Below are 26787 nucleotides of genomic sequence, written 5' to 3' on the forward strand. Positions count from 1 at the left end.
TGCAGTGGTCCCAATGCGCAGAGAGGTTGGCGGATGTGCAGCTGGTGGGGGCTGGGCAGATGTGCAGGCTCAGTGTACAGAGAGAATGGGCATGGCTTACTGGTCGGAGCTGGGCAGGGCAGTAAACACAGTGGGTTGGGATGGCTGGGGTGCAGGTGGGGGGGATATGTGTGGGTGCAGGGAGAAGCTGGGGTGCAGTGAACACTGGCTGGGGGGTGGCTGGGGTGCAGCTGGCAGGTGGTGGGGATATGTGCGGGTGCAGTGAACAGTGGCTGGGGTGCAGGTGGTGGGGATGTGCATGGCTGCAGGGGGGGAAGCTGGGGTGCAGGGAACACTGGCTGGGGTGCAGCTGGCAGGTGGTGGGGATATGTGCGGGTGCAGTGAACAGTGGCTGGGGTGCAGGTGGTGGGGATGTGCATGGCTGCAGGGGGGGAAGCTGGGGTGCAGGGAACACTGGCTGGGGTGCAGCTGGCAGGTGGTGGGGATATGTGCGGGTGCAGTGAACAGTGGCTGGGGTGCAGGTGGTGGGGATGTGCATGGCTGCAGGGGGGGAAGCTGGGGTGCAGGGAACACTGGCTGGGGTGCAGCTGGCAGGTGGTGGGGATATGTGCGGGTGCAGTGAACAGTGGCTGGGGTGCAGGTGGTGGGGATGTGCATGGCTGCAGGGGGGAAGCTGGGGTGCAGGGAACACTGGCTGGGGTGCAGCTGGCAGGTGGTGGGGATATGTGCGGGTGCAGTGAACAGTGGCTGGGGTGCAGGTGGTGGGGATGTGCATGGCTGCAGGGGGGGAAGCTGGGGTGCAGGGAACACTGGCTGGGGTGCAGCTGGCAGGTGGTGGGGATATGTGCGGGTGCAGTGAACAGTGGCTGGGGTGCAGGTGGTGGGGATGTGCATGGCTGCAGGGGGGGAAGCTGGGGTGCAGGGAACACTGGCTGGGGTGCAGCTGGCAGGTGGTGGGGATATGTGCGGGTGCAGTGAACAGTGGCTGGGGTGCAGGTGGTGGGGATGTGCATGGCTGCAGGGGGGGAAGCTGGGATGCAGGTGGTGGGGATATGTGAGGGTACGGGCGGGGGAAGCTGGGTGGCTGGGAGGGCGCAGCTGGGCTGGTTAGCAGCGGGCAGGGGCTGGACAGTCGCTAGCGGAGAGACACCAGAGAGGGCAAAAGGGGCGGACGCAACCGAACCACCCTCCTTCCCCGCTCCCCCCTGTTCTCCGTGGAGTTCTCACCCCGCCCCTTGTCCTCCCCTCCCCGGGTGACGTCACCCCCAGCTCCGCCGGCGCCATTTTGAAAGTGGAACCTTGGCACGGACGGGGGGGGGGGGGGGGCGGGTGGACGAGGGAGCAGGAAAGACCGACTCGGAAGAGCGGGGGAAGCCGAACGGAGCCGGCTTCGCACCGCGCCCCCCCCCCCCGGTACAATCTGCCGCCATCCTCCCTCCACGCTCGCCATCCGCCCGGCACAGGGACCCCTTCCGAGAGCGGAGAGGCCGCTCTCCGTGACCCGGCCGCTATTGGGAGCCCAACATGGCAGGTAAGGGGGAGAGCGCCCCCTCCTTCCCGGGGGCCGGCCCCCGCTGCCCATCGAGCCCAGGGGGCGGGGGGAGTGTGTGTCGGGGCAGGCGAGGCCACTAAAATGGCCTGGAAAGCAGCCTGCAAACCTGAGCTGTTGCCTGATCTGTGGGGAGGTTGCATACTTGCTCGCTGTCTCTCCTTCTTTTCCTCTTTCTCATTCCCCCGCTTTCTCTCTCTCTTTTTTTTTTATTCCTTCCTCTGAAAATGTGGGCTCGGTTTCTCTTCCTCTTTTTTTTTTTTTTAAAATTTGCATTACTAAAACCTTCAATCCTGAAATGCAATTTGCATTCCCCACCCCCCCTTTTAATATATTTTTTTTCCTTCTAGAAATCTGTGTTCATTCCTCTTTTGCTTCCCTGCTTGCAAAACATTTGTGTTTCGCGAGGGTGGTGGTGGTGGTGGCTGGGTTTGGAAGAAGCCCTGTATTTCTGAAGTTGAGCATGTTAGGAGATTTCCAAGCAGGGTGTGTGTGTGTGTTTTGGTTTGTATTTTTTCCCTAGACTTTTTGGTTTTTGCAAGGGTGTTGCGTGATTGAAGTGCAGTTTGTAGGGGTGCAGATGTGCACAGGAGGGTGGCTGTAGAGTGCAGATGTGATTGTGATTAGACTGCAGCTGCACCCTCCTGTAGGGTGTAGTTGTGTAAATATCTGCAGATACAGGTGAAATTGGGAAGACGGTTGTAGTTGGTTAGAAAATTCAGGTATCTCTGAGTGTGTGCAATAATGTGTGGTGTTTTTATTTCTTCTTTTCTTTCTTCTGGAGATTTATGTTCTTTCTCCATTTTGCAGATTGCTTATCTTGCACCCTAAAGTGCGATTTGTGAGATAAAAATTGATCCAAATGCACAGGATGTCTCTTCCTCTTACTTTCCTCTTGATTTTTTTTTTCTTCTGGTGACATGTTAATTTCCCCTCCTTTGCAAATTAATTGCCTCGTCAGTGCCTTGCATTCTGTAGAGCAGCATGAGAGGTGGTATTTAGGTTTGCACCTTGCTTCCCACGCACATACCAGGCTGTCCCACTCCACCCTTCTCTTTCCTTTCCTTCTTAACCAACGGAAACAGGGCCTTGAATGTAGCAAGTTGTATGAAAATTAAAATACAGTTTGCTGCATACAGTATATATTTTTTTTCTTGCAAACAATCATTCTCAAAATGCTTCCAAGGTGTTAAAAGTAAGAGTTAAATAGAAAATAGCAGAAGTCGGGGGAGGACAAGAAATTGGGTGGATAGGGTTGTGGGTAGTTGGGAAAGATGCTGTGGGTGGGATACTTTTCCAATACATGCATCCAGAACAAATATTGCAATTCATATTGTCTAGAATAGGTAGATATCCTGATAAGATTTCCCCCATCACCTTGACTGATTCTAGTTCAGGTTGTCTCCCCTAGTTCCCGGACTTGGTAAGAAACTCCAGATACAGACCACAGGCTAATCCTTTTCAGACTCTCACTCTTCTCCTCCTCCTCCCCCCCCCCCGTGCCCCCCAACACACACACACTCCCCAGTGCTCAGGCAGCCTCTTGATCTTTCATGGAGAGAGACTGCTCCTGACTTGACCTTAATTTAATTTGTTCCTCAATTTGGGGAGGGAGGGATCCTTCCTGCATGCCCCCTCTTCCCCGGAATGTTGCATCACATTCACGCTTTGCAAGCTACATCTGTTGTGTAGTCCTTTTTGGTTGTTGTGGGTTGAGAAGGAATTTCCATTTTGATAGCCTCCTGCAGACAGAGCAAACTTGTTTCCATCTCTCTTCCTGTCTGGACCCAGCCCAGTGATTTGTTAAGAATGAAATGCAAAATAAATGGGTGGTGTTTTTTTGGCGTTTTGGTGGCAAGGTTCAAATGAATCACTACCTTCCGCCGAGGCGGTAATGTTCCTGAAGTTTTCTCTTCGATCCATTTTCTCTGGTAGTTATACTTGCTGTTAACTTCAGGCCGATTTGTTGCTTTTTAAAAAACCTAAGCCTGACTCTTTCTTTTGGTACTTTTATGGCAAAGGAGGGGGAGGATTATAAACTTGTTTTCTCTAGCTTGACGTACTTAGGTGCTTTAAAGTACTGTATTTTGCAAAAGAATTTTTTTTTCTTTTTTATAAAGTGCAAACATTTAATGATTTGAAATATTTGGAAAACTTGTAGGGGCCATTCTGGCATCTAATATTTACTTAGAAATTTAAGTCACTTGTAAGTAAAGTGCTCTGTTTTTTAGAGGGCTCTGAAGTTCTTAAATTTAAAAAAAGTGTTGTGACATATACCGACTGGAGCTTGTTTTAACATGGCATAGTTTATTAACACTAGCTGTGCTTGTTTTGATAGTTTTGTGAGTTTTCAAGAAATGTAGAGAGCAACTTTTATCGTTCCTGCTGCTACTTTTGACAGATGCTGCTTTGGATATTAGGCAAATCACTGACAAAAGCAATATCAGGATTGCGGAGGGGGGAGTTTGTAGTCAACTTTTGGAATCTCTACATTTGCATAGGAAACGTTGTTTTTTGTAGGTGTATACAGTACTGTCTAAATTATGTCACTTGCCAGCGGTGGATACTGCCTCTGTGTTTACTGGAGTAAACACAAAACTCAGACTGATTTAACAAGGATCTGTTTTATTTTTTTGTTTCGTTTTGTTTTTTTTTCTAGGAGCTGGAGGAGGAGGGAATGACATTCAGTGGTGTTTTTCTCAGGTGAAGGGAGCTGTAGATGATGATGTAGCAGAAGGTAAGAACAAACTTTATTAAAGTGAATTAATCTGATTGCTGGGTAGCAAGGGTGTTGCTGAAGTTTCTCCTTTAGAATTGGGTTTTATTATGCATAATTGTATTAAAATAGGAAAGCAAGTGGAAACATCCAGGCATCCCTCTATATCCTGGGATGAAACTTATATGCGATATAAGTGGGTGCAATTCAACTGACATCCGTGGTCCTCCTGCTGCTTGTGTCAGAGTTGAATTTGGCCCGATGATTGCGACAGGAGTTAACTTGTTTTCCAAAATATGTCACATGACAAATAGTCTCAGTTGAGACAGAGCTACTAATTTGTCTGTTTTCCCCATCAGTGAAATGGGGATAATGACACTTACATTCTTTACAGGGGTGTTGTGACGATTAATTAAAGTGTGCACAGCACTTCGAAGACGTAAGGTGCAGCATAAGTGTCGGGTAAATGTTCCAGTTTTTCCATCCTGCATTAGCCATCAGAATTGAAGTGGAATTTTTGTACAGAATGACTTTTTAAGTGTCAGTTATTTTTCATGATGAAGAATTATTGGAAACTGCTGTAAGCTTTTGTAGTATAGGGCTCCTACCCTGCCCGTGACAGATGTCATCTTTTTAGCAGAACGGCTGCCTTGAGCTGATGATGCAAAAATTCCATTTGGAGTTTTCAAATGATGCTTGATTCATGGAAGGAGAGGTCTTTCTCTCCTTTCGACTGTTCAGACTTCTGGGCTGAACAGGGCCCTTGGTCCTGCTTGCTGCTCCATCTGGGCAGAGCCCCACTGACTTGGATATAATTCTCTATGGCTTTAGGGGTCCATTTTTGCAGGGCAGCTTGCAAGATGAAGACCTAAAATTGTTTTCTCTTGCAAAAAGCTGACTTTGGGGGGGGGTGCGTGTGTATGGTTTACTCAGCATATTTAGCATTTTACACGTCCTGTACTCACTAACTTGCAGGCAAACGAGAGAAATATTTATGTTGTATTTAAGAAAGAAGTAACTTGTTTCATTTCCATTCTTTTTTACTTTTGACATGGTCGGATTTAAATTCTGGAACTGCTACTACTGTAGCGACCCAAGTGTTTCGCTTTTAATTCATGACTTGCAACCTGTGGAAATGATGCCCTTCAAAGATTTTGTCTGATGCTTACCAGCTGAAAGTTAGGTTTTTGGAAGCAAGTAGGTTGAAGCAAATGTCAAAAACGAATATATTTTTTTGCAAGATGGATACATTTTAAATTGTTCAGCAAGTACATTTTAAAGGTTGAATGTTGTTAATTTACATAACTGTTGTGCAGTTTTTTCCTACCAGACTTCAATTTCTGTGAACTTTATTGTTCGTTGACATTCTGTAGCTACCTGGCTTTTGAATTAAATGCAAACAATTGAGGAAATCTTGACTCTGCCTATTTCTCCACTGATAGATGGAGCCTATGAGCTAAGACACAAAAACATTAGAGCTGTTCCTTTGATGTTCATACATCTGTTCCATTAAATAATACTCACAGGTTGTGGTGATTGGTGTCCTCTTTCCCTCTCACCCTCCTCTGCCTCCGTTCTCTCTCTCTTTTTTTTTTTAATATATCTGTGATGAAATGGATCTGGAAATCCAAGAGCCAGTCTCAGTTCTCAACTCCACTGTTTGTTCTTAAATATTATAGCTCCTACACACTTAGTATGAAAGATGATTTACCAGTCTCTCGCTTCCTGACAGCTGGAATAGCTAGTCACAATGGGTCGAGTTAAAGACCAAGAGTACATGAACTAGCTTGAATTTCAGCCTGACACTCAGTGTTGCTTTTAACATTTTTTTGTATAAATATCCATTTATAATTGTGCAAAAGGTATAAGCTGCTCATTGTGCAAGCTGTCCCTAGAGAGACAAAGAAGATTATAATGACTTCATAGTCAGCTGTATCATCATCTCGTAAAGGTGTGTGGTGCTTTTATTAAAAAAAAAAAAAAGTGCATATTACAGGGCTTCTACATAGGGCCTGGGATTTTGTTGTGCACTGGGATGGCTGCTTAAGTAAGGTCCCTAGGAAAATTTACGTGGGAGTATCTGACCATAATGGATTTTGTTGAGTTGGAATTCTTTTACCCATATGGCTGACTCCCACATGGCATGCTGAAAACTTTCAGAACAATTGAAAGATGTCTGTCCATCTACTCAAACTGTAACTTGAGCTCCTACCCAACTATTTAAAGGTAGTGCTATACTTGAGATAGATCCCTTATCCTTGAAATATTGTTCGAATAGTTTAAATACTGGTTAATTTCATTTCTTACGTTTATTTCCTTGCATACGTTATATTACGAGCTGTGTACTGAGGAAACACACCTTTAATAATCCTCCTTGTGAACTTGGGACTATAGTTTTACATATAGTAAAACTATACATGTTTTACATGTTTCTGGTGTGTGTCGTGTCTTCCTAAATTGCACCGGAATAAGTATGCTATGGCTTTAGGTCCAGGCTGATAACCTTTTTCTCTGTCTGCCTTTCTGCTTCTTCTGTGTAAGCAGGCAGTATATTGAAAGCTCACAAGAATGTTGCTGTCTGAGCCTTGAGAGGGTGGTGGTCTTTTAAATTTGCGTGTATTGCCTTCTCACAAGAATGACCTGCGATTATGGGGGAAAAATGCTGGTTATTGTAAGGTTGCAACTAGTGTGTATGGTTTTTTGTTTTAAAAAGTGATGTTAAAAAGACAACTGCGTTGAATATACACAATTTAAAAGCAAATTACTTGTAATGCTACTAGCTTGGTTTGTTAAAACTGCAACAATTTTAACACTCTAATTTACTTTTCACTTTGTTATGCAGTTTATTTCTTTCCGCATAGAAGGTTAAAATAGAGTAATTTCACTTTTGTTTCTAGTGATATGTTGGTAAGTTTCACTTTCTTGGTTCTTTTGTATTAATGCACCTTATAATGTTTACATTGTAAACACTTAGCGCTTGTGTATGCCCAAGTTGCGCCCATTTAGCTTAAATCAGTGCTGGCTTATCTTTGGGGGGAGGGATAGCTCAGTGGTTTGAGCATTGGCCTGCTAAACCCAGGGTTGTGAGTTCAATCCTTGTGGGGGCCATTTAGGGATCTAGGGCAAAATTGGGGATTGGTCCTGCTTTGAGCAGGAGGTTGCACTAGATGACCTCCTGAGGTCCCTTCCAACCCTGATAGTCGATGATTCTATGATCTTGGTTTACCTTGCACCTGTGCACAAGCTAAATCAGTACAAATGTCCACATTAAAAATTGCATCAGTTTAACTAAGTGCATACAAAATCATACTTTTAGTTATATCGGTACTAAATCTGTATAAAGTAACACATTTAGTTTGATCTGCACAACATTGTGTGTGTAGAACAGGCATAAGTGTCGGGGAACAGGGAGCGTGTGTTTAAAAACTGCACATTTGAATTTTAAAAACAGATAATGAAAACACTTACATTTGTCTTAAGTTTTGTAAGAGCTGCCTGAACAAAAGTGTACTGTAAACATTGGGCCAAATTTGACCCAAATGTTGCCTCAGCAAAACATATACAAACTCTGAATGTTAAGAGACTTAAAGTAGATTTCAGAGTAGCAGCCGTGTTAGTCTGTATTCGCAAAAAGAAAAGGAGGACTTGTGGCACCTTAGAGACTAACCAATTTATTTGAGCATGAGCTTTCGTGAGAGCTTATGCTCAAATAAATTGGTTCGTCTCTAAGGTGCCACAAGTACTCCTTTTTGCTATAGTAGATTGGCAATCTTAAGTCAACTTTCAGTGGTTTTGGGAGTTGAAATATGAACTCTTTTATGTTAGGTTTTTATCTTTCCCTTTCAAAGGAGTTAGAAATAGGGTGATATTTCATGAGCTGCTAATCTGATGATGACACCATGCTTTTGGCATTCATGGAGCGGCTCCACATTATGGACCGTCAGTTCTGGGTCTGAGAAACAAACACCAAGTGTTTGCAGGTATAGGATGATGAGCGGTGGCCGCAGAACTTTCGGATGCGCAAAGCTACGTTCCTGAAAGTCTGTGCGGCGTGCATCCATGTCCTCTGGTGCAAGAACAACAAAATGAGAGCTGCCTTAATGGTGGAGAAATGAGTGGCAATCGTTGTGTGGAAGCTGGTGACTCCTGACTGTTACCAATCAATCGCAAATCAGTTTGGAGTGGGGAAGTTCACTGTGGGGGTTATGGTGATGCAGATGTGCAGGGCCATTAATCACCTCCTGATACAAAGGACTGTGACTCTTGGCAATGTGTGTTTAATAATGGGTGACTTTGTGGCAATGGGATTCCCTAACTGAGGCAAGGCAATAGATGGCGCACACATCCCCATTTTGGCCCCAGGCCACCTTGCAACAGAGTACATCAACAGAAAGGGCTACTTCTCTATGGTATTGCAAGCACTTGTGGATCACGGGGGTCATTTCACCAACATTACTGCAGGGTGGTCAGGGAAGGTGCATGATGCACGCATCTTCAGGAACACTGGCCTGTACAGAAAGCTGCAAGCAGGGACTTTCTTTCCAGACCAGAAGATTCCAATTGGGAATGTGGAAATGCTAATAGTGATTCTTGGACACCCAGCCTACCCCTTCCTCCTGTGACTCATGAAGCCTTACACCGGAAACCTTGACCGCAGCAAGGAGCTGTTCAACAAGTTCAGCAGGTACAGAATGTCTGTTGAATGTGCCTTTGGCTGCTTAAAGCATCACGGGTGCTGCCTTTTTGGCAGGTTAGACCTCAATGCCGAAAACGTTCCCATGGTCGTAGCAGCCTGCTCTGCTCTGTGTCACATTTGTGAAGCTAAGGGGGAGAGCAGCCAGATACCAGGGCTGTTAAAGGGGCTCAGTGGGGAGTTATTTGAATTAGGGAGGCTTTAAAGGAGCATTTTGAAAATGATCCACAATAATGTGGGTTCTGGAATGCATTGAGCCACAGTATGAACCTTGTGGTGATTGCTGTGTGTATGTTAATTTTACACTGTAAGTGAACCAATTACCACAGTGTATGAATTCCATCAGAAACCACACTATGTAGGAGAAAAATAGAGATGTCTTCTCTTTCTAAAAATAATTTTTTATTAAATGCCTATGCAAACATTTTTGTGTTCTGCAAGGAACATGAGAATTCAGAGCCAGAAGCTGGGAATGAGCAACGGGATGGATCACTCAATAATTACCTGTTCTGCTCATTCCCTTTAGGGCACCTGGCATTGGCCACTGTCGGAAGACAGGATACTGGGCTAGATGGACCTTTGGTCTGACCCAGTATGGCTGTTCTTATGTATGTTCTTATATGATTTTCTTTAAAAAACTTGTTGAAACGTCCTGTGTGGGGTTTTTTTTTGTTTGTTTGTTTGTTTTTTTAAATATATGCTGAGGGCCTGATCCTCTATTTTTTGTCATCCAAAATTTCTGCAGACTTAGGTAATTCTGGGTGGGACGAGTGATGCAGAATCAGATGGTTGAGATTTAAAAAATAAAACCCTTAAAATTGTGCAAAAGAGCTCATTGATTGGATGCTGGCTGGCAAGTTGTAGCCTACAGAGTAAATTACAGCAGACGCATTATAAAATGAAACTTTGGCTCAAAATAGCAATATTGGTAGACTTACTAGAGCTACAAATCATGTTGTCCTAGTTCTTTCCATTGCATCGTCTGTTTCTTAATTTGCTCGATTGTACTAGTTTGCTTTCTGAATCTGCTGGTCCATTTGCATGCATGGCCATGGGATTTTCCCTTCTCTTTTACATATGTATTCACATTGTAGGTTCCCAAGTCCTGTGAATGATCTGCCCTCAACTCTGAGACCCTGTCCACAGTGGGGTTGGGGTGGGGGGAACCCATTGGCTTTACTGGTTCAGCTGAATCAGAATACTGGTGTAGACTAGGCTCCGCCACTGGCTTCTGAAGTTAAATCTTCTCAGAAGGTTTAAACATGAGTGTTAAAAGAACCCAGGAGCTGCTGGAGCCTTGCTCTTGCTTGTGCTACCCCTGGTTCAGCACTGGTAGGAATTATTTTTCTAAAAATCCCTAGTGTAGACCTAATATGAGTGTCCTTTTTATTTAATAGTAATTCTACGCATGGTATGTATCTCAGTTCCAGGGTAACTGCACCTGTATTTCCCCCACTATGGCACGCACTCCAGGAATGCCCCATCAGGTCTTTGGTGTCCAGCCATCACCTGTCTCTTGGCAGGGACGCTGGTCCCACTCCCTTCCGACCAGGGGTTTTAAGGCTGCACTGCCCCTTGCCTTATGCTATGATATTTCCGGCAAGCTTGTCTGCTTGAAGGCCGATGCCTCAGCTTTGCTTTTTGTCGGAGGGCGAGGAACAGTGTATTGCCAGTAGTTACAGGTTACTACACCACTCTTTCTAAGCAGACATATTTATTCTTAAGATAAAAGCATTACAGAGAAAATATAACAGCAACAATAAACACATTTTAACACACACACACACACACACACAAATCCTTTCAGGAGTCACCTGTCAGTCTTACGGGACCTTAGTAGACCAAAGTCTGTCCAACCCTTCAGCAAGGGTTGAGGCTCCCTGTGGACAGAAGGTCTTGTTTGGTTGCTAGATGAATAAGAAGGCCCTGAGTCAGTTTAAACACAACCTTTTAAAATCCTTTTCTTTATCTATTGGTCTCTGGAAAAGCCAATTCAAAGCAGTGTATGCAAGCCACCCTGTGGGGTGGTATTTCTCTGGAGGTGTTGACAACCTAAGTGATTCACCGTAATCATTCCCCCCCTTCCCCCCCCCCCAGTTCTTGGAGAAGTTGTAACCTCTTCTCTCCCCCCCCACCCCCCCCGGGAGTTGGATACAATCCCTGACCCACAGTGTTACATAAATGTAATAGTGTCGTTCCTAAAAATATTGCTTGGGATTGCAATATGTGCCCCAGTGTGATTGCAGGAAAGAGTCTTGAAGTTGCAATCCTCTTCAACCATTCCTTGGCCTGGCATTTTTTATCACCCAGAATTGCAGAGCACCCACAACTCCAGTTGAAGTCAGTGGGAGATGCGAGTCCTCAGAATGTCAGAAAACAAGACATAACTCTCTCCTAGGTATGAAATTGTCATATATTTTTAATTATTGCTTTGCAAAAAGAACTAAGCTAGACTGTATAAATACTCTCTCAAATGTTGTTCAGAAATCTGTAAAAAATTATAGTTGTTTGAGTCGGAGTCTTTTTTGTATTCCTACCATGTGTCAAATTAAGACAGGCGGGGGGATTGCAGAGCAGCTATGGATCCTGCTGTTGGTTCAGCAATATTTGAAGTCTTAAAAATTGAAATAAGCTTCTGAGTTCAAATCACAAAAAACAAGGAAAATTTGAAGCGAAGGGTGGAGCCCTGCTGGAAGCAGGGTGATTGTCCTCTGTATAAAAAGAAAAGGAGTACTTGTGGCACCTTAGAGACTAACCAATTTATTTGAGCATAAGCTTTCGTGAGCTACAGCTCACTTCATCGGATGCATTCAGTGGAAAATACACTGGGGAGATTTTATATACACAGAGAACTACAAAAGTCCCCCCTCCACCCCCAGCCCCCGCCGCTCTCCTGCTGGTAATAGCTCACCTTACCTGATCACTCTCCTTACAGTGTATATGGTAACACCCTTTGTTTCATGTTCTCTATGTACATAAATTTCCCCAATGTATTTTCCACTGAATGCATCCGATGAAGTGAGCTGTAGCTCACAAAAGCTTATGCTCAAATAAATTGGTTAGTCTCTAAGGTGCCACAAGTCGTCGTCTTTTTTTTTTTTTTTTTTTTTGCGGATACAGACTAACACGGCTGCTACTCTGAAACCATCTTCTGTATGTATTTCAACTCCATTCTGCCTACTGTTTGGCGCTTTTACACGGTCTATGAAATCACATCCTCTGCTGATGATTGCGGATGAGAGTTGCTGTGTCCAGCTGGAGGAGAGTCAGCTAAGGATATCTTCCTAGATTTTCTCTCCTGATTTGTCACATATCCTGTTCCGTGGGTCAGCTGGAAGTATTTGGCTTCTCCTCCTCCTCCCCTCCAGTCTCCTCCCTGGAGCCCAGAGCCTGAGCCCTGGCTGCATAAGCAGGTTGAGTGGGGAGGAAGGTCATTACACTAACTGCCATCCTGATATCAGCAGTGATTTTTTTTTTTTTTTTTTTTTTTAATTTCTTATTTCTATCCAGGTTGAGGACTTCTGCCACAGGAGCAGAGAGAAATTTTCAGCAGGCAGTTATAGTGGGGGCACAAAATGAGTGGCTGGGATCATGATGCTGAGCAAGGAATGAGAGAGAGTGCTTAATTAGGATTTGTTTTTTGAAGGAAAAAGCAGCTTACTTCAACAGTTTTTTGGAACATCAGTTTGTGGAGAAGGACCAGGTCAGGGAGTAATGATGGTGTCATCAGAGGTGCAGTCTGGGATGTTTGACATTTAAAAACTAAACCAAATATAGAACTAACTAACAAAATGGGTTCCTACCACCACCTTGGTCACTATACTTGCCTATTGCACCCATTCCATTTGCAAGAGTCACCTTTTTAGACATCTCTAAGCTTTCCAAAATGGTGGCTGCACCCCCTGTTCTTCACAGTGATGATATTATGATATGATTGTGACATGATTATGTAATTTATGCAGGAGAAGTCATGTGAGGTGTCTGGAAAAGTTACGATTTGCTCAATAGGGTTATCCTCTTCGTATGCGTGTATAATTTTTGTATCTGAAGTTGTGACTATTGACTACATATCTGTATTTCAAATTTAGCTACACGTGGGTAACGCCCACTAAACAAGATGTTTTCAGTCTAGTTAGTGGGTGAGGAAGGGCCCATTCAGGGCAATGGGCCATTAGAAAAAATCAGTAGGCCTTAGGAGAAGCTTATCTCCCACTTGGGGAGCCTTCCCGAAAACGCTACCGACCGCGTCCAAGTAATGGCTGCTATGACTCTACGAGGACATTTGATAAGACCACATGTCTCTCAACTCCATCTTGGAACGTCAGTGTTTTTCCACAGTCTGGTCTGGGAACCAAGCTTTGGGAACACAGGGTTCCCACCATATGCAAAAGCTATACAAGGCAGGGAGTGATATCATCTGGGGTTCTTCACTCCCCACCCAAGAAGACTCCTGGAAAAACCTGAGGAACAAAGACTGAACTGGGGGAAGTGCTGGACCCAGGCTAAAGGGATTTCTAGCCTGTAAATGAAACGCCCGGGGATTCCAAGCTATAAAGCAAGTGCAGCTTGCCCCTTAAGAATCTGCAGTCTCCTTGTATCCTCTCTTAGGATCAGAATTTGCTATTCATATCCAAGCCATATTAAGCTTAGTTTGCATTTTTTGTTTATATGCTAGGTAGTCTGCTTTGATCTGTTTGCTATCACTTATAACCACTTAAAATCTGTCTTTTGTAGTTAATAAACTTAGTTTTGCTTTATCTAAACCAGTGAGTTGGAGTGAAATGTGTGGGAATCGTAACTCGGGAGCAAAGGCTGTTGCAGATTGCTCTCTACTTTGAGGGAGGGGCTAATTTCAGGAGCTTACGCTGTACAGCTCCCTGTGCAGCACAAAACGGTATAATTTCTGGTTTATACTCCCGAGGGGGTGCGTCCCTAGGAAGATGGGAGTTGCCTTAGCTGTAGTCTTTCTATTGTTGGTTCATTGCAGGGGCTGGTCAGATAGCCTGCATGTAACTGCACCTGGGTGTGTCCTTACCTGTATGAACGCTGGTGAAAGTGCAGGCTGGAGGGCTTTGCAGCTTGTCACGGCAGTACAGTGTGAGAGGGAGCCCCAGCTGGTGGGTCAGGGGGCTCAGTGGTATCCCAGTTCCAGGTGGCGTCCTGGAGGGAACCGGTCACAGCTGTGTCTTCCTCTCTTTGGAAAGTGCCTTGTATATTTTGGGAACCATCATAATCTAAATAAGAGTTGAATATATTTTGATTTACTGAATGCCCCGAAAGAACAAAGCGCATTCAGTTGGTAGCTAGTTTTAAATGGACATCTGTATTCTTAGAAGTTGCATCGAAAGTGAGAACTAGATGGCTCGTTCTCGACAAATTACCCAATATGAACTTCGTTAAAAGTCATCCCAGAAGGACAAGAATCTAAAACATTGGCCTAAGAGAACAGTTAAAAGGAGTGCCAAACATCCTGAATCGCTGCTGATCTTTAACTCTGTTTCCTTCCTTTTTTTTGGTTTAAAAGAATTACTGTTCTTAAAGCCCCAGGCTAGACTTTAAGTCTTAAGATCTGGAAGCCATCCCTTATTGGATTGTAAAGAACTTTTTAAATATTTATTTCCATCCCTGTCTCTCTTGGCTAATCGCCACCCTGCATGAACTTCTCTTCTAAGGGTCAAGGGCTGCCGGCAGCAGGGTGGTCACCAATAGCTCTTTAAACTGAAAAAGAGATGGAGTGAATTAAAACAAATTTGAACAAAATTATGCCTGCACTGGCATATGCCAGATTTCAATCTTGAAAATCAGGATATTGTACGTGCAATGTTAAAAACAACAAAAAAGGTGAAGTTGCAACTGCATTATGATGCTGCTCAAACGCGTTTTATTTACATACATATTTTTATAGTGCCAATGATTGTGTATCAGTACATAGGATACAGTAATCAGATCGGATTTTCATACTGGTTAGAACCATTTTGCCCTGCTCCCAGCTTGGTGAGATTGTACTTCATAGGTCTTAAGAGGAGAGTGGAGGAAGAAAACTTGCTCGCTGTGATATTGCCTATAAGGAAAAAAAGTGTAATCAAAACATTGCTTGTGCTCTGGAAGAGGAGAGACGTTGAAGTATCCGGACATGGTATAGTATGGAGTTGCGTAATTGAGCATCCTTTACTGCAAATACCATGTTTTTCATTCTCGGGCTGTTTTTCAACCAGAAATATGTTAGGTGTTTTCAGAACATCCCCATAGGCCACATTTCAGGCCGCGTGATTCTGTTTGTTGAAACAAAACGTCATGTTGGTTTAAAACAAAACAAAATCTGACCTGGAAAGAGTTAGTTAGTTTATGCTCCCCTAAAAATCAAGGTTTAATGCAAACACTGGCTGTCGGGCCCTGGACTGCGGTGATACTACTGAAGATGATAATATTACAGAAACTTCACATGACTGTTTTCAGAAATTGATCATAATTCAGTTGCAGAGCTAGGAACTGCTGCAAGCTTTTCTCTTCAAACTCACCATTCTTTAGTTAATCACCGAAGGAGAAGTAATTACCTTAGGCACACAGTCTTCGTAAAAATGTACTTTTGCATTTAGAGATTTACAAGTGATAGCAACATTTTAAGACAAACCAGCCTATTTGGGTTGCATGTTAAAACCCCTAGGCAGTTGCACTTGCATCTAATTTGGGAACTGTAGGCAGAAGTTTTAGGGTCAGTGGGAGAGAGTGGAAAGCTGCATTCTAAGTAAGGTTGGTTCTTCAGGTATGTAAAACACATCCTGTGTAAAATGGTTTTTCTTAGCATTTTCAGTTGACTTTTTTGAATTACTGATTCTGGCAACAAATAGTGACTCCCTGTGAAAATACTGCTTTTGTACTTAATGATGTTGAGTACTTGGGTTCAATTATCTGCATAAACTACATATATTCCAAGATCATTAAGATAATGAAGACTTCATATTGCATATTTGTCTTTTAAAATTTGCATTGAATTCCTACATGTTGGTTAAATCCTGCTCAATTTTTTTGTGTGTGTGTGTTCCTGATAAATGTCAAAAGTATTCCAGGAAGCATTCTTTGATTCTTCAAAGCAGTGATGGAAACAGTGCTTTTCACCATGGCAATGGAAAAAGATTTCGTAAACAGCAGTCACTTTAATATGTGACCTACATACTGCGTATGTATGGATATTTGTGCATTCAATAGAAAGGACTTGTTTTCCCAAAATACTTTTTCTTTTTTAAAGCAGATTATCATAGTACATATTAAAATCTGTTCAGCGACAGTCATACTGAAATCAGCTTCCAGTTTGATCCATTATAAAAACAGATCTTAGTCCTTGTAAAGAAAACTTCTTTTCCAAGAGGTCCTGACCATCTGTTCAGCAGAGGACTATGACCAATAGAAATACATATCTTAAATGTGTCTGTTCCAGGTCTTTTATGCTTTTTCACAGGGGTGTATTTATGGATGTGTTGAATGGCCTTTTTTAATCTCTTCAATTCCAATGATCACCGCTGTTGGAAAATTGTCTTGCATGACTTGTTTTCAAGAGAGGTGTGTGGTGCAAGCACACAATTTGGAGTAAGGAATTTGCATTGGTAAGTCAGTTACCTTCTCTGCCTTTGGTTTCCCCATCTATAAAATGGTTGTACTTGTTTACTTCTTGAGCACCTCCCATGCAAAGTACTCTGCTTTCAACATGCCAGTGAATTAAGCCTCACAATACCCCTGAAGTGATAGGTAACAACTAACATCCACAATTTAAATTAGGCAAACTGAAGCGCATATATTAACAGGGGGGGAGTTTTCAAAGGGCCTCCTTTGAGTGCTTTGCAGAGGATTACATTGCCCAGTTTTTCATGTTCAGAGAAGGGGGCGTTTCAGAGCATGAGTTGTGCTCGGTGTTTTTGTTCGTTTTTTGTTTGGCTTTTAAATATCTGCTGATGGCATCAGGTGCCTGAGCTGTCAGAAAGTTTAAACGCAGCTGGGTGCTTGGCTTCTGGATTTTCAAACCTTATTGCTAGTGCCCTACCAAATTAGTGGCCATGAAAAACATGTCACGGACTGTGAAATCTGGTTTGCCCCCATGAAATTTGGTCTTGTGTGCTTTTACCCTGTACTATACTGATTTAATGGGGGAGACCAGTGTTTCTCAAATTGGGGGTCTGGACCCAAAAGGGAGCTGCAGGGGGGTCGGTTGCAAGGTTATTTTAGGGGGATTGTGGTATTGCCACCCTTACTTCTGCGCTAGGCAGCTAGAGAGTGGCAGCTGTTCACCAGGCACCCGGCTCTGAAGGCAGCACCCCGCCAACAGCAGTGCAGAAGTAAGGGTGGTGATACCATATCATGCTGCCCTTACTTCTGCACTGCTGCCTTGAGAGCTGGGTGGCTGGAGAGTGGCGGCTGCTGACTGAGGGCCCAGCAGCGCAGAAGTAAGGGTTGCAATACCATGCCAGGCCAACCTTCCTTCTGCGCTGCTGCTGGCGGCGGCTCTGCCTTCAGAGCCTGGATCCCGGCCAGAAGCCACCGCTCTCTGGCTGCCCAGCTCTGAAGGCAGCGCCGTCGTCAGCAGCAGCGCAGAAGTACTGATAGCAGTACCGCAGGCCCCCCCCTACAGTAACCTTGCGATCCCCCCACAACTCCTTTTTGGGTCAGGACTCCTACAATTACACCACTGTGAAATTTCAGATTTAAATTGCTGGAATAATGAAATTTACGATTTTTAAAATTCTATGACCAAGAAATTGACCGAAATGGACCATGAATTTGGTTGGACCCTACTTATTGCCCTATTATGCTATGCTGTCCAAGTTCAGCTCTTTTGCCTGAGCTAAAGGTCACTCTTTCTTCCCGACCTCAGTCCAAGGTCACTCAGGACAACTCTGCAATTCTAGTGTGAGGCACCTGTGGCCTGTAAAACTCCTTCAACGATGCTGAAATAATAGAAAAGCCTCAAATGGAGGAGGGGGTTGATCAATGCAGGATTGATCGTTGGTTTGTAGAAGTGATTTTAAAGCAGTGAAATTGAATGAATGTGAAGCAGATAGAGGGCAGTTTCCACACCAGGGGCAGCCTTTTCAGAACCTTGGGTAAGGGCAAATAACGGTATGCACTTCCGTCTGGGCGATCAAGTGGGGGTTGGGCAGTTGGAGACGATAGGGTGGGGTTCAAAGCTGATGTTTGGCTGAGCATAAATGTCTGGGATTTTCAGAGGTGCCCAGGCAAACTTCCTAGTACCCAGGACTGAGCAGAAGCACCCACTGATCAATTGCCAATACAGTAACTGGTATAGTTTATACAATTGGAAGAAGATAAGGCATCTGAATTTTTTTTAAATGTCGTTCCCCCTAAAAACACTTGAACAACCAATGTAACTACAAACGTAACTTGTCGTCGTCTTTTTTTTTTTTTTTATTCCTTAAAATTTTAAGCGTTAAAGGCAAGGGAGAGAAGAGATGTTTCCATCTGAGACTTGAGATGGAGAGTTGAGGAGAGATGCAGGAAGGCTGCTCCAGATGGTAGGAGCTGCAAAAGAGAAGGCTCTCGTAGCGTCAGTGAGAAGATTGTGTGAAGAGGCCACAGGAGGCCAGTGCTGGACAAGCATGTGAGGGTGAAGGGAGATGTAGGTCCATCCAGAATCTGGTTGGTAGATGAAGAATTCTGTAGTGTTTTCCATGCAAAGCTTGTTGCTCTTCTCCCTCTCACATGTCTGTCTTCGACTTTATGCTTCGTTTCCTATCCTGCCCTCTTTCGTCTGTCGTCTGCCTTGTTCTTTTTTTACTTTCCTTCTCCTTTTTAGGGGTATCTCGGGATCCTTTTTTTTTTTTTTTTTTTTTTAAACTATGATACCCTTAGAAGGTGATGACTCCTCCCTCTGACTGAGAGCGGTTAATGTAGGACTTGACAGACATAGTCCATCCTGTCTGACCGTGTCTAGTGCCGTATGCCTCAGAGGAAGGTGTAAAAATCCCACGCTAAGCAGATGCGGTGTAATCTGCCCCCTTGAAGGTCTTATGCTAACCCCAAAGAAAGAGTGGCTTAAAAACTGAAGGGTGAGGTGTTTTGATGCCTTCCACAACGGTATGCAATGGTGGTGGTGTAGCCGTGTTGGTCCCAGGATATTAGAGGGACAAGGTGGGTGGGGTAATATCTTTAATTGGACTAAATTCCAGTATGGAAGCTGGTCCAGTAAAAGATACTACCTCACCCATCTTGTCTTCCCAAAAGGGTGTTCATGAGCTCTTACAGTGCTGGTTCCCTTTTGAGACTGTAGATGCTGATCCTTCATGTGGTAGGAGGTGGCTGTTATTGAACCAAGCAAGGCACATACTTCCATTCAGGGCTGAATGTACTGCCTCCGTGGCATTTCCATCCTCTTTCTGCTTCTGGGACCCAGTGAGGCCTGATCCTGAATTCTGCTCTGTTACTGTGCTGCCAGGCCAACTCTTGCTTCTGTCTCTCACCCATCTTTCCAAGGTGCTGCTTCCAACAGTATTTAGCCTAGCCATGGTAGGTAGGGGGTAACGGTAGCTTTGAAAGTGGTAGGATCCCAATACAATGCTCCTGATGGACTATAGGGAAAATAACACCAGTGTTGCCCCAAATCAGGTTATCTTCTCCCCTTCTAGCCTACCATCGTCTCAAGACAAAACAACAAAAACCCAAACAAAAAACACCCCCTGCAAAACCCAGCAAAAGATCATGCACAGGACACTCTTTTGCTGTATAAAGCTGTTTATGCAGCAGTGGTAAAATAAATTCCCATTCTAAGAGTTGCATCTTTTCCGTCGCACCTGAAGTGGAGTTGGCTGGCACCATCAAACGCGTGTTCTCGGTAACTGCTGCAGCCTGAGTTAGGCTATTACATTGGTTTGAGTTTTTCCTAAAGAATGAAATGTTTGGTCAGATTGATATCTCCAAATGTTGTGACAGTGACCATGAATACAGAGAAAATGGGAGTGAGGTTGTAACCTGAATCAACACTGATTTGCTGTATGAAGTTGGGGGAGTTGGGGGAGTCTCTCTGCCTTGGTTTCATTGATCTGTAAAGCCAGTATGCCTCCCTGTCTCAGGGGTAGTGTTGAGAAGCTTAAATAATGGTATTGTGCTTTGAGATCCTTGGATTAAATTTAATATGACAGCTTAATGCTTTATATCTTGCTTTACGATTGTTAAATAACTTGATAGCACCTAGGGAGAATTTTTACTTCCACATTTTACAGATGAGAGTAAGGCACAGAAGTTAAGTGACTTACCCAAGGCCATAGAGTGAGCCATTATCAAAGCAGCTGTCTTGCTCAGATTGCTAGTGGTTCTCAACCTTTCCTGACTACTGTACCCCTTTCAAGAGTCTGGAACCCAAGCTCTGCCACCCAGGGCTCAAGCCTGAGCTCCACAACCTGTGGCTGAAGCATGTAACTTAGTTTCTCTGGGACCCCAGGCAATAGTCCTGCTTGCCACCCCCTACCACCAGCCCTGCGCTTGTGACCCCTCTAAACCCATCATGGGTCACTCCTTTCCCCCTCCCCCCCAAGTTGAGAAACACTATTCCAGATGAGTTGATGTGCTTCCCGAAAGACTTCTGAGTACCCCTAAGAACCACTGTGCTCGATTATGCTGCCTCTCTGCAAGGTACTATATAATGTCTAAGTACAGGGCTTGATTTTTCAGAGGTGTCAAGAATCTGCAGCTTCCATTCACGTAATTGGGAGTCGTGGGTGTTTCCTGTCTCTGAAAATCCATCCCATGGTGTTAGACCCATGTTAACAAGCAAGTTTTTAAAAAACGGAAACCAACTGAGCCATTTTTGTTTGTGCCAAAATAGAAACACAGGAAAATATTGGCTAAATAGGGAAAAAAAAAAAAATTGGTAAAGGGAAAACTATTTACCAGCCTCCAAGTGGCACCACAAACAATAGATTAAACAAATTTTAAAAAGGAATACACTATTAAAGTAGTTGTGTCCTTCCATGAGTGAAGTAATCGGAAGCTTTTATTCTGTGATCATTTGATAGATAGATCTGTGTATTCATCCTTGTTGCAAATGTAAGTTGTACTTGTGACCTTCACAAGTGCTGAGCTTTCCAGCACGCTGCCTGAAACTCCGTCTAGCATGTGTCTCTTTCTCTCTCTCTGCCCCTCACTCTCATTATGGCAGGTAAGAATAATTTTGCTTTCATTTGATTCCTTCAAGGAAAGCACCTTCCCCAGGCCCTAGGAGACATGCTCCTTTGTGGTCTAGAGCTTGACACTTGAGGATTAAGGGCCTTACAGACTTCTGGACTTAGCCTTAGTATCTGGCATTAAAGCATTGCTCAAAGAAACTGTATGAGGAGGCTTGAAGGAATCGGGTCTCTTCAATTAAAATAATGGTTTTAAAATCCACATCAGGAAAATGACCCTGGGTTAGAGAACTATAGTGGCTGATTATGAAATGCATTGCCAGTCTCTACTTATGCTTTTGAAAGTAATACTTTTCTTACATATTAAATATTTGTTTTAAATTTGTATGGCATATCTGAGTGGATTCAGCTTAAAAAAAGAAAAAGAAAAAAATCCAGATAATCCAGGCTTTTACTGCACAATATGTAATGTTTTCAATGACAAATCAAGGAAGTCATTGCCTAAAGGCTTCTGATATTTACATGCAAAACAATAATCTTGTACATTATTTCCAAATATATTTGCATTTGCAAGCACAAACCTAACCACTGGCTCTTCTGTGCTGTGCGGCCTATTGAAATTCTGGCTGTGGTTTCAGCAGAGATTTTTCCATAAATAGCTCTGTACTACTTTGGAACACTAGCAGGCCTCCTGAAAAGAACTAAAGTATGGCCTTCCAAGGACTATGCGTCAGTCTAGGTTCATGGTATGTACAGTAGTACTTCATTGTATGTAGCTCTGTTTTGCTCTATTTGACACAGAGTGGGCCGGGTGGAGGGCAGGTGGGGAACAGGAAGGAATTGAACAATAAATACTTCTACTTTCAAGGTAAAGATACGGATTGATCAGTGACCTGAAGGGAACTTAGAGGAAAGGGTAAACAACAAAATAAAAATATGAAACTTATCAATGAACAGCTGTAGGTATATTTCCTAAACAAATATTGAGTTCATTTTAACGTCATCACATTTTAAGTTAATATTCGTATTTAATATACATGGTCTGTTGCTTTAACCTGGAAGGTTGCCCATCCATGAAAAGGATCCCTGCCGAAGTTTTATAGATCTGATATTCTGTGAATTAGTGCATATATTTATTTTATAGTGAATATTTCAGTTATCCTTCCTAGGGATAAGGCGTTAGAATTGTATTGCGTCTTCATTCTTGAATGTGAGTGATTCCATGGCCAAGTTTTGCATAAAATACATGTTAAAATAGTAAGACTTGATCTTTGGGAAAGTCAGCAGAAACTCTTAACAAGAATCAAAAACCGTTCCTGATCTAGAAAAACTTAATTAAAATATGGACAGTTTTCTTGAAGAGTTTCAGAATAGCAGCCGTGTTAGTCTGTATCCGCAAAAAGAAAAGGAGTACTTGTGGCACCTTAGAGACTAACCAATTTATTTGAGCATGAGCTTTCGTGAGCTACAGCTCACTTCATTGGATGCGTTCAGTGGAAAAATCCGACGAAGTGAGCTGCAGCTCACGAAAGCTTATGCTTAGATAAATTTGTTAGTCTCTAAAGTGCCACAAGTCCTCCTTTTCTTTTTTTCTTGAAGAGGAGCTTATAACTTCCAACGTATGGCATAAGAGGCAACAGAGAAAATACTTAAGTGTCTCCTAGTTTGTGGGGCTCCTCCCCAAAGTAACTGTGTAGTTTCTAGGCACACCTTGACAAAGTGGATGCAATCTTAATGAAGGTGTCAGAAGGCATGGAAACAATTTGAGCATTTGTGAAAGCCACGCTTTCAGTGGCAGATACTCAGGCACAGTCTTCTGTACCTGCTTATCAATGAGTGGTACACCAGCAGTCACGCTGATGACAACAACGCTGCATACAACAATGGAATGGGCGAGGGCTTTGGTTTTTATTAGTCTTGCATGAGCACTTAGTTTTTCACGGATTAAACCCTGTATCAAACCAAGAGAGCGTAACCTGAAATCAAAGCTCACAGATTTTCAGTCTGTCCTTCAATCTTTACAAATCCAACTATTGGTGCAAGAGCTCTTTGAAAGCTCTTCCTGACCATCAGACATCAGGTGGGAGTGGAAGTTTACATGGACATCAGTTGGGGCCAGACATATTTCCTTAGCGTAAATGGCAGTGAAAGGTTTTGTGGCTGAGGAGGAGGGAGGGTAGCCTCACAACTAACCGTAGTGACTTTTGAACCACTGATGGTATTGCTGAGGTTTTGCAGGAACAATTCTTTTGGTTCTTCCCAAGCAAATTGCACATTGAGCAAATTTCTCTTAAGAAAACAAAGGTATACATCAGACAGCTGGCAAAACATACATTTCTTAACCTTAGCAATACAGCAAGATAAATCCACTAACCCGTTCTGGGTGAAATTGAAAATGCTTTGCCAAAATTCTAATCTTCCATCATCTCGGAAGGAAGAAGTAGGAGCCCACATAAAGTTTTATCTAACTTTCCAGGGTGATTAGTGGGATCCAGAGACTGTACATAATAACTTGCGTTTCTTTAGTATCTTTCATCTGAGAATCTCCGAGCACTTTTACAAATACTAATGAAAAAACCTAGCCAGACGCCTGTGAGTATGTAACTTTTATCCCTGTTTTATAGCTAGAGCTGTTACTGTCCAAGGTGAAACAGTGCATCAGTAGCAGAGCTGAAATGGGACTCTGGCCTCCTGCTTTCCAGTTCTTTGCTATAACTAATGTCTTTGGTCCAGTATGTTAGCAGGAACATTTTAAGCAGGAACAGGAGTGTTGCTGTAGGTACTCCTTTTCTTTTTGCTCATCTAGTTAGAGGCTCTTCCAAACAATGTATGCTAGCCTAGCACAAAGTTGAGTCTGGAAAGACTAAATCTTTGGTGACAGAGTTGGAAACAAATAGCTTTATTTTCTGCCCACAGAGTTTTACCTTACAATTACTGTACTGGAGTATTAGCACTAGACGAGTGGTAAAAATAAGATAATGTCCTTACAAACCTGTTAGGGTTAATTCATCTCCTATTGCTCAGAAAAAGCGGTACTAACTCCAGATAGCTACATAACTGGTATGTTTTGCATATGGTAGCAAAATATTCAGGCCTCAAAGGAGTTCATATGTCACTAATTAAGCTACTGTTCAAGTTCATTTTGTTCCCCTGCAGTTAGATATGGTCCCTATGTAATTGTAGAGAGCACAAAAATGACCAGTGATTTACCCAAAATGTATTTGAATTGTAAGCAATTTAGTAACCCTTGAAGACAATTTCTCTGAAATGTTGTTCTAAATCAAATTATATGTAGAATTTTGTGCCTGCTTGCAACGTATATACATCCTTCCTTTGCATTATTAAAGTAATTGTACGAAACAGTGTATTGTACGATCCATGCTAATAACATTTTTAATCACAATAGACTCACTCTCCAGGCTAGGTATAGAATACATGTACAGAATACGCGCCTGACTTCATTAGCGGGAACATTTTGTGCTCTCGAGGGAAGTTTGTGGAAGTTCCTTCAACTGTAGATCTCACCCCCAATTAGGTCACAAGTTTGGTCTCTCTCAGAGCCTGGTGCAGTCCCCATCTTTTTGGCCAGGACTTTACTTATGGGTTTTAAAGAATAATTGTGCAGTTCCGTCTAGGTTCTTACGGCTTCCATCACTAAGGTACTCAGCGTTACCAGAATTTCACTTTTCTTGCTATTCTGAGCCGTGTGTGTGTGTGTGAGTGAGAGAGAGAGAGAGAGAGAGAACAAGGGATTGAGTGAGGGTTAGTATTGTTGCCCATTGTGGGCGCTTATAAACTTATTTATGTGACACATGCAGATGCTGTACGACTTGTCTACGTGGAGCAGCAAGGTGTGCTACAGGGTTGTGATTTCTGCAGCTCGCTAACTTATTGTGCATTGATTGGTCCGTGTAGACCCTGTGGGTGTAAACTAAAAGTTCCCTAATGTGGTCTAACATACAGCACTGTGTTAAAGCTCACTAGAGGACTTTTAGTTTGCACCAGCAGAGCCTACACAGACCAATAAATGTGCAGTGTGGTAGGAGGCTTTAGAAATCACACCCCTGTAAAGTGCCTTGCTGCTCCATGTAGACAAACCTGCAGTGATGGGTACTAGAATAAGTTTTATGGTCTCTGGAATTCTGCCGCATGTGAAGTCCAGACTCTGCTTTTTTGTCTGACCCAATCTGAAGAGTGACTTTTGAATTTTCTCCCAATAGAAGTATAAATTTTGCATGCTGTCATTTATTTCGTTACACACGTTGTTAGCACATACAGTAAAACCTCAGAGTTATGAGCACCAGAGTTACGACCCCACACGTCATTTGGAACTGGAAGTACAGAATCAGGCGTCACTCACTCACTTCAGTTGTAAACTTCTGAAAGAACAACCATACGGTTTTGTTCAGAGTTACGAACAACCTCCATTCGCAAGGTGTTTGTAACTCTGAGGATCTACTGTATGCGTTCAGTCCACATGCTAGAAATCCTTAAGACATTTTGATTGAAAAATATACTGTCGCACCAAGTTATTTCTTGTGAAAGATAGTCTGTTGTTTTAATGTTTTAAATATAGCATGGGTTACTTTTTCCATGTTGGGTTTCCACCATGATGTTTCTAATTGTAAATATGCTTTAAAATCTGGTATTCAGGAACAAATTAGTTGAGGAGCACCTAACCTCTGAAAGTGTAGTACTACCAGAAAAACTCTGCATGATCTTGCTGATATTACGACATGGAGCATTAAGTAGTGAGAGAAGTTCCCATGCAATGGAAAGGAAGGAGGTGCAAAACTAAGATCCGAGATGGTGTTAAACAGTTGTCTGGAAGGAAACAATTTTTTTTCTTCTTCTGAATATGGAATTAGGCTGCTTGGGTTTGCAGACTGCAACAACGGAGGTGTGTGGTGGCTGGAAAACTGAATCACACTTCTGGCACTAGCATTGATCAGCTAGATGGCATTACAAATATCAGTGTGTCAGATTTGTCTCTGATTGCTGTTCGTTAGAGGAAAGGTGTCCGTCCACTCCTTGCCACCCATCCGGGGTTCTGGAGAGAGCTATTTAAAATGCTGTGGCGTAACTTCATTTTATTTTGTGACAACATATTTAATATAGCTCCTGCAAATGAAAGGCTCACAGAAAAGCTGTGACGTGTAATTGCGTAGTCCTAATTGTGGATAAGTACTGTGGTTTCATAACTTGTGGTGGTGGTGGTGGTCACCTGCCTTTCCAAGGTTATTTAAGACTGGTACAGGGGCAGGTCTGGATTGTTGCCATTTATGTCTCTTATGTGTGTGATATTAATAAACTGGTGTCAAATGTCCTGGGAACAGGTGATGTGGGTAGAAAGACCTTTGTTTCGACCAACAATAGAACTGAATTACTGTGAATAGGAAAGGCTAACAGGCATTTCCTGTCATATTTCGGGGATGTCTTTAGTAGAGCATGTATACTAAGTTAACTTTAACAACTGTACCAGAAGGTTGCTTATTATATGTATAGGCTTTATAGATGAGATTTTTTTTTTTTTTGCAGTTGACCTTCACTTATGTTCCCAGCTTTGCAAGTCTAAAATAACTTTTCTTTAATTTCCCTAAAAATGCCTGCATATTGCAGTGCTTTATAAGGCAGTGAAATTGGGGAAAATCCATTTGTTGAAGTAGGTTATTAGAATTTTGCTAACCTCCTATGTGGCTAATCT

The 26787-nt window shown here is 43.1% G+C and overlaps 1 protein-coding gene and 1 long non-coding RNA gene across 2 annotated transcripts in view; both read left to right on the forward strand.

Annotated features, from left to right (window-relative positions):
* The first annotated feature begins 1317 nt into the window (after window positions 1-1317).
* PPP2R2A (protein phosphatase 2 regulatory subunit Balpha) overlaps window positions 1318-26787 on the forward strand; it is a 73444-nt gene continuing 47974 nt past the window's right edge. Inside the window, exons 1-2 of the mRNA XM_084614941.1 lie at window positions 1318-1531; window positions 4209-4286. Coding sequence (XP_084471067.1) covers window positions 1525-1531; window positions 4209-4286 — 85 coding nt within the window. The 5' untranslated portion in view covers window positions 1318-1524. The remainder of the gene's footprint in view (window positions 1532-4208; window positions 4287-26787) is intronic.
* On the forward strand, window positions 8928-12462 carry LOC311513256. Its single transcript, XR_014709696.1, has 3 exons — window positions 8928-8949; window positions 11269-11356; window positions 12079-12462. It is a non-coding gene; the product is annotated as an uncharacterized lncRNA (long non-coding RNA).

The sequence above is a fragment of the Lepidochelys olivacea genome, assembly GCF_965140295.1.
Source record: "Lepidochelys olivacea isolate rLepOli2 genome assembly, chromosome: 26".
Classification (NCBI taxonomy): domain Eukaryota; kingdom Metazoa; phylum Chordata; order Testudines; family Cheloniidae; genus Lepidochelys; species Lepidochelys olivacea.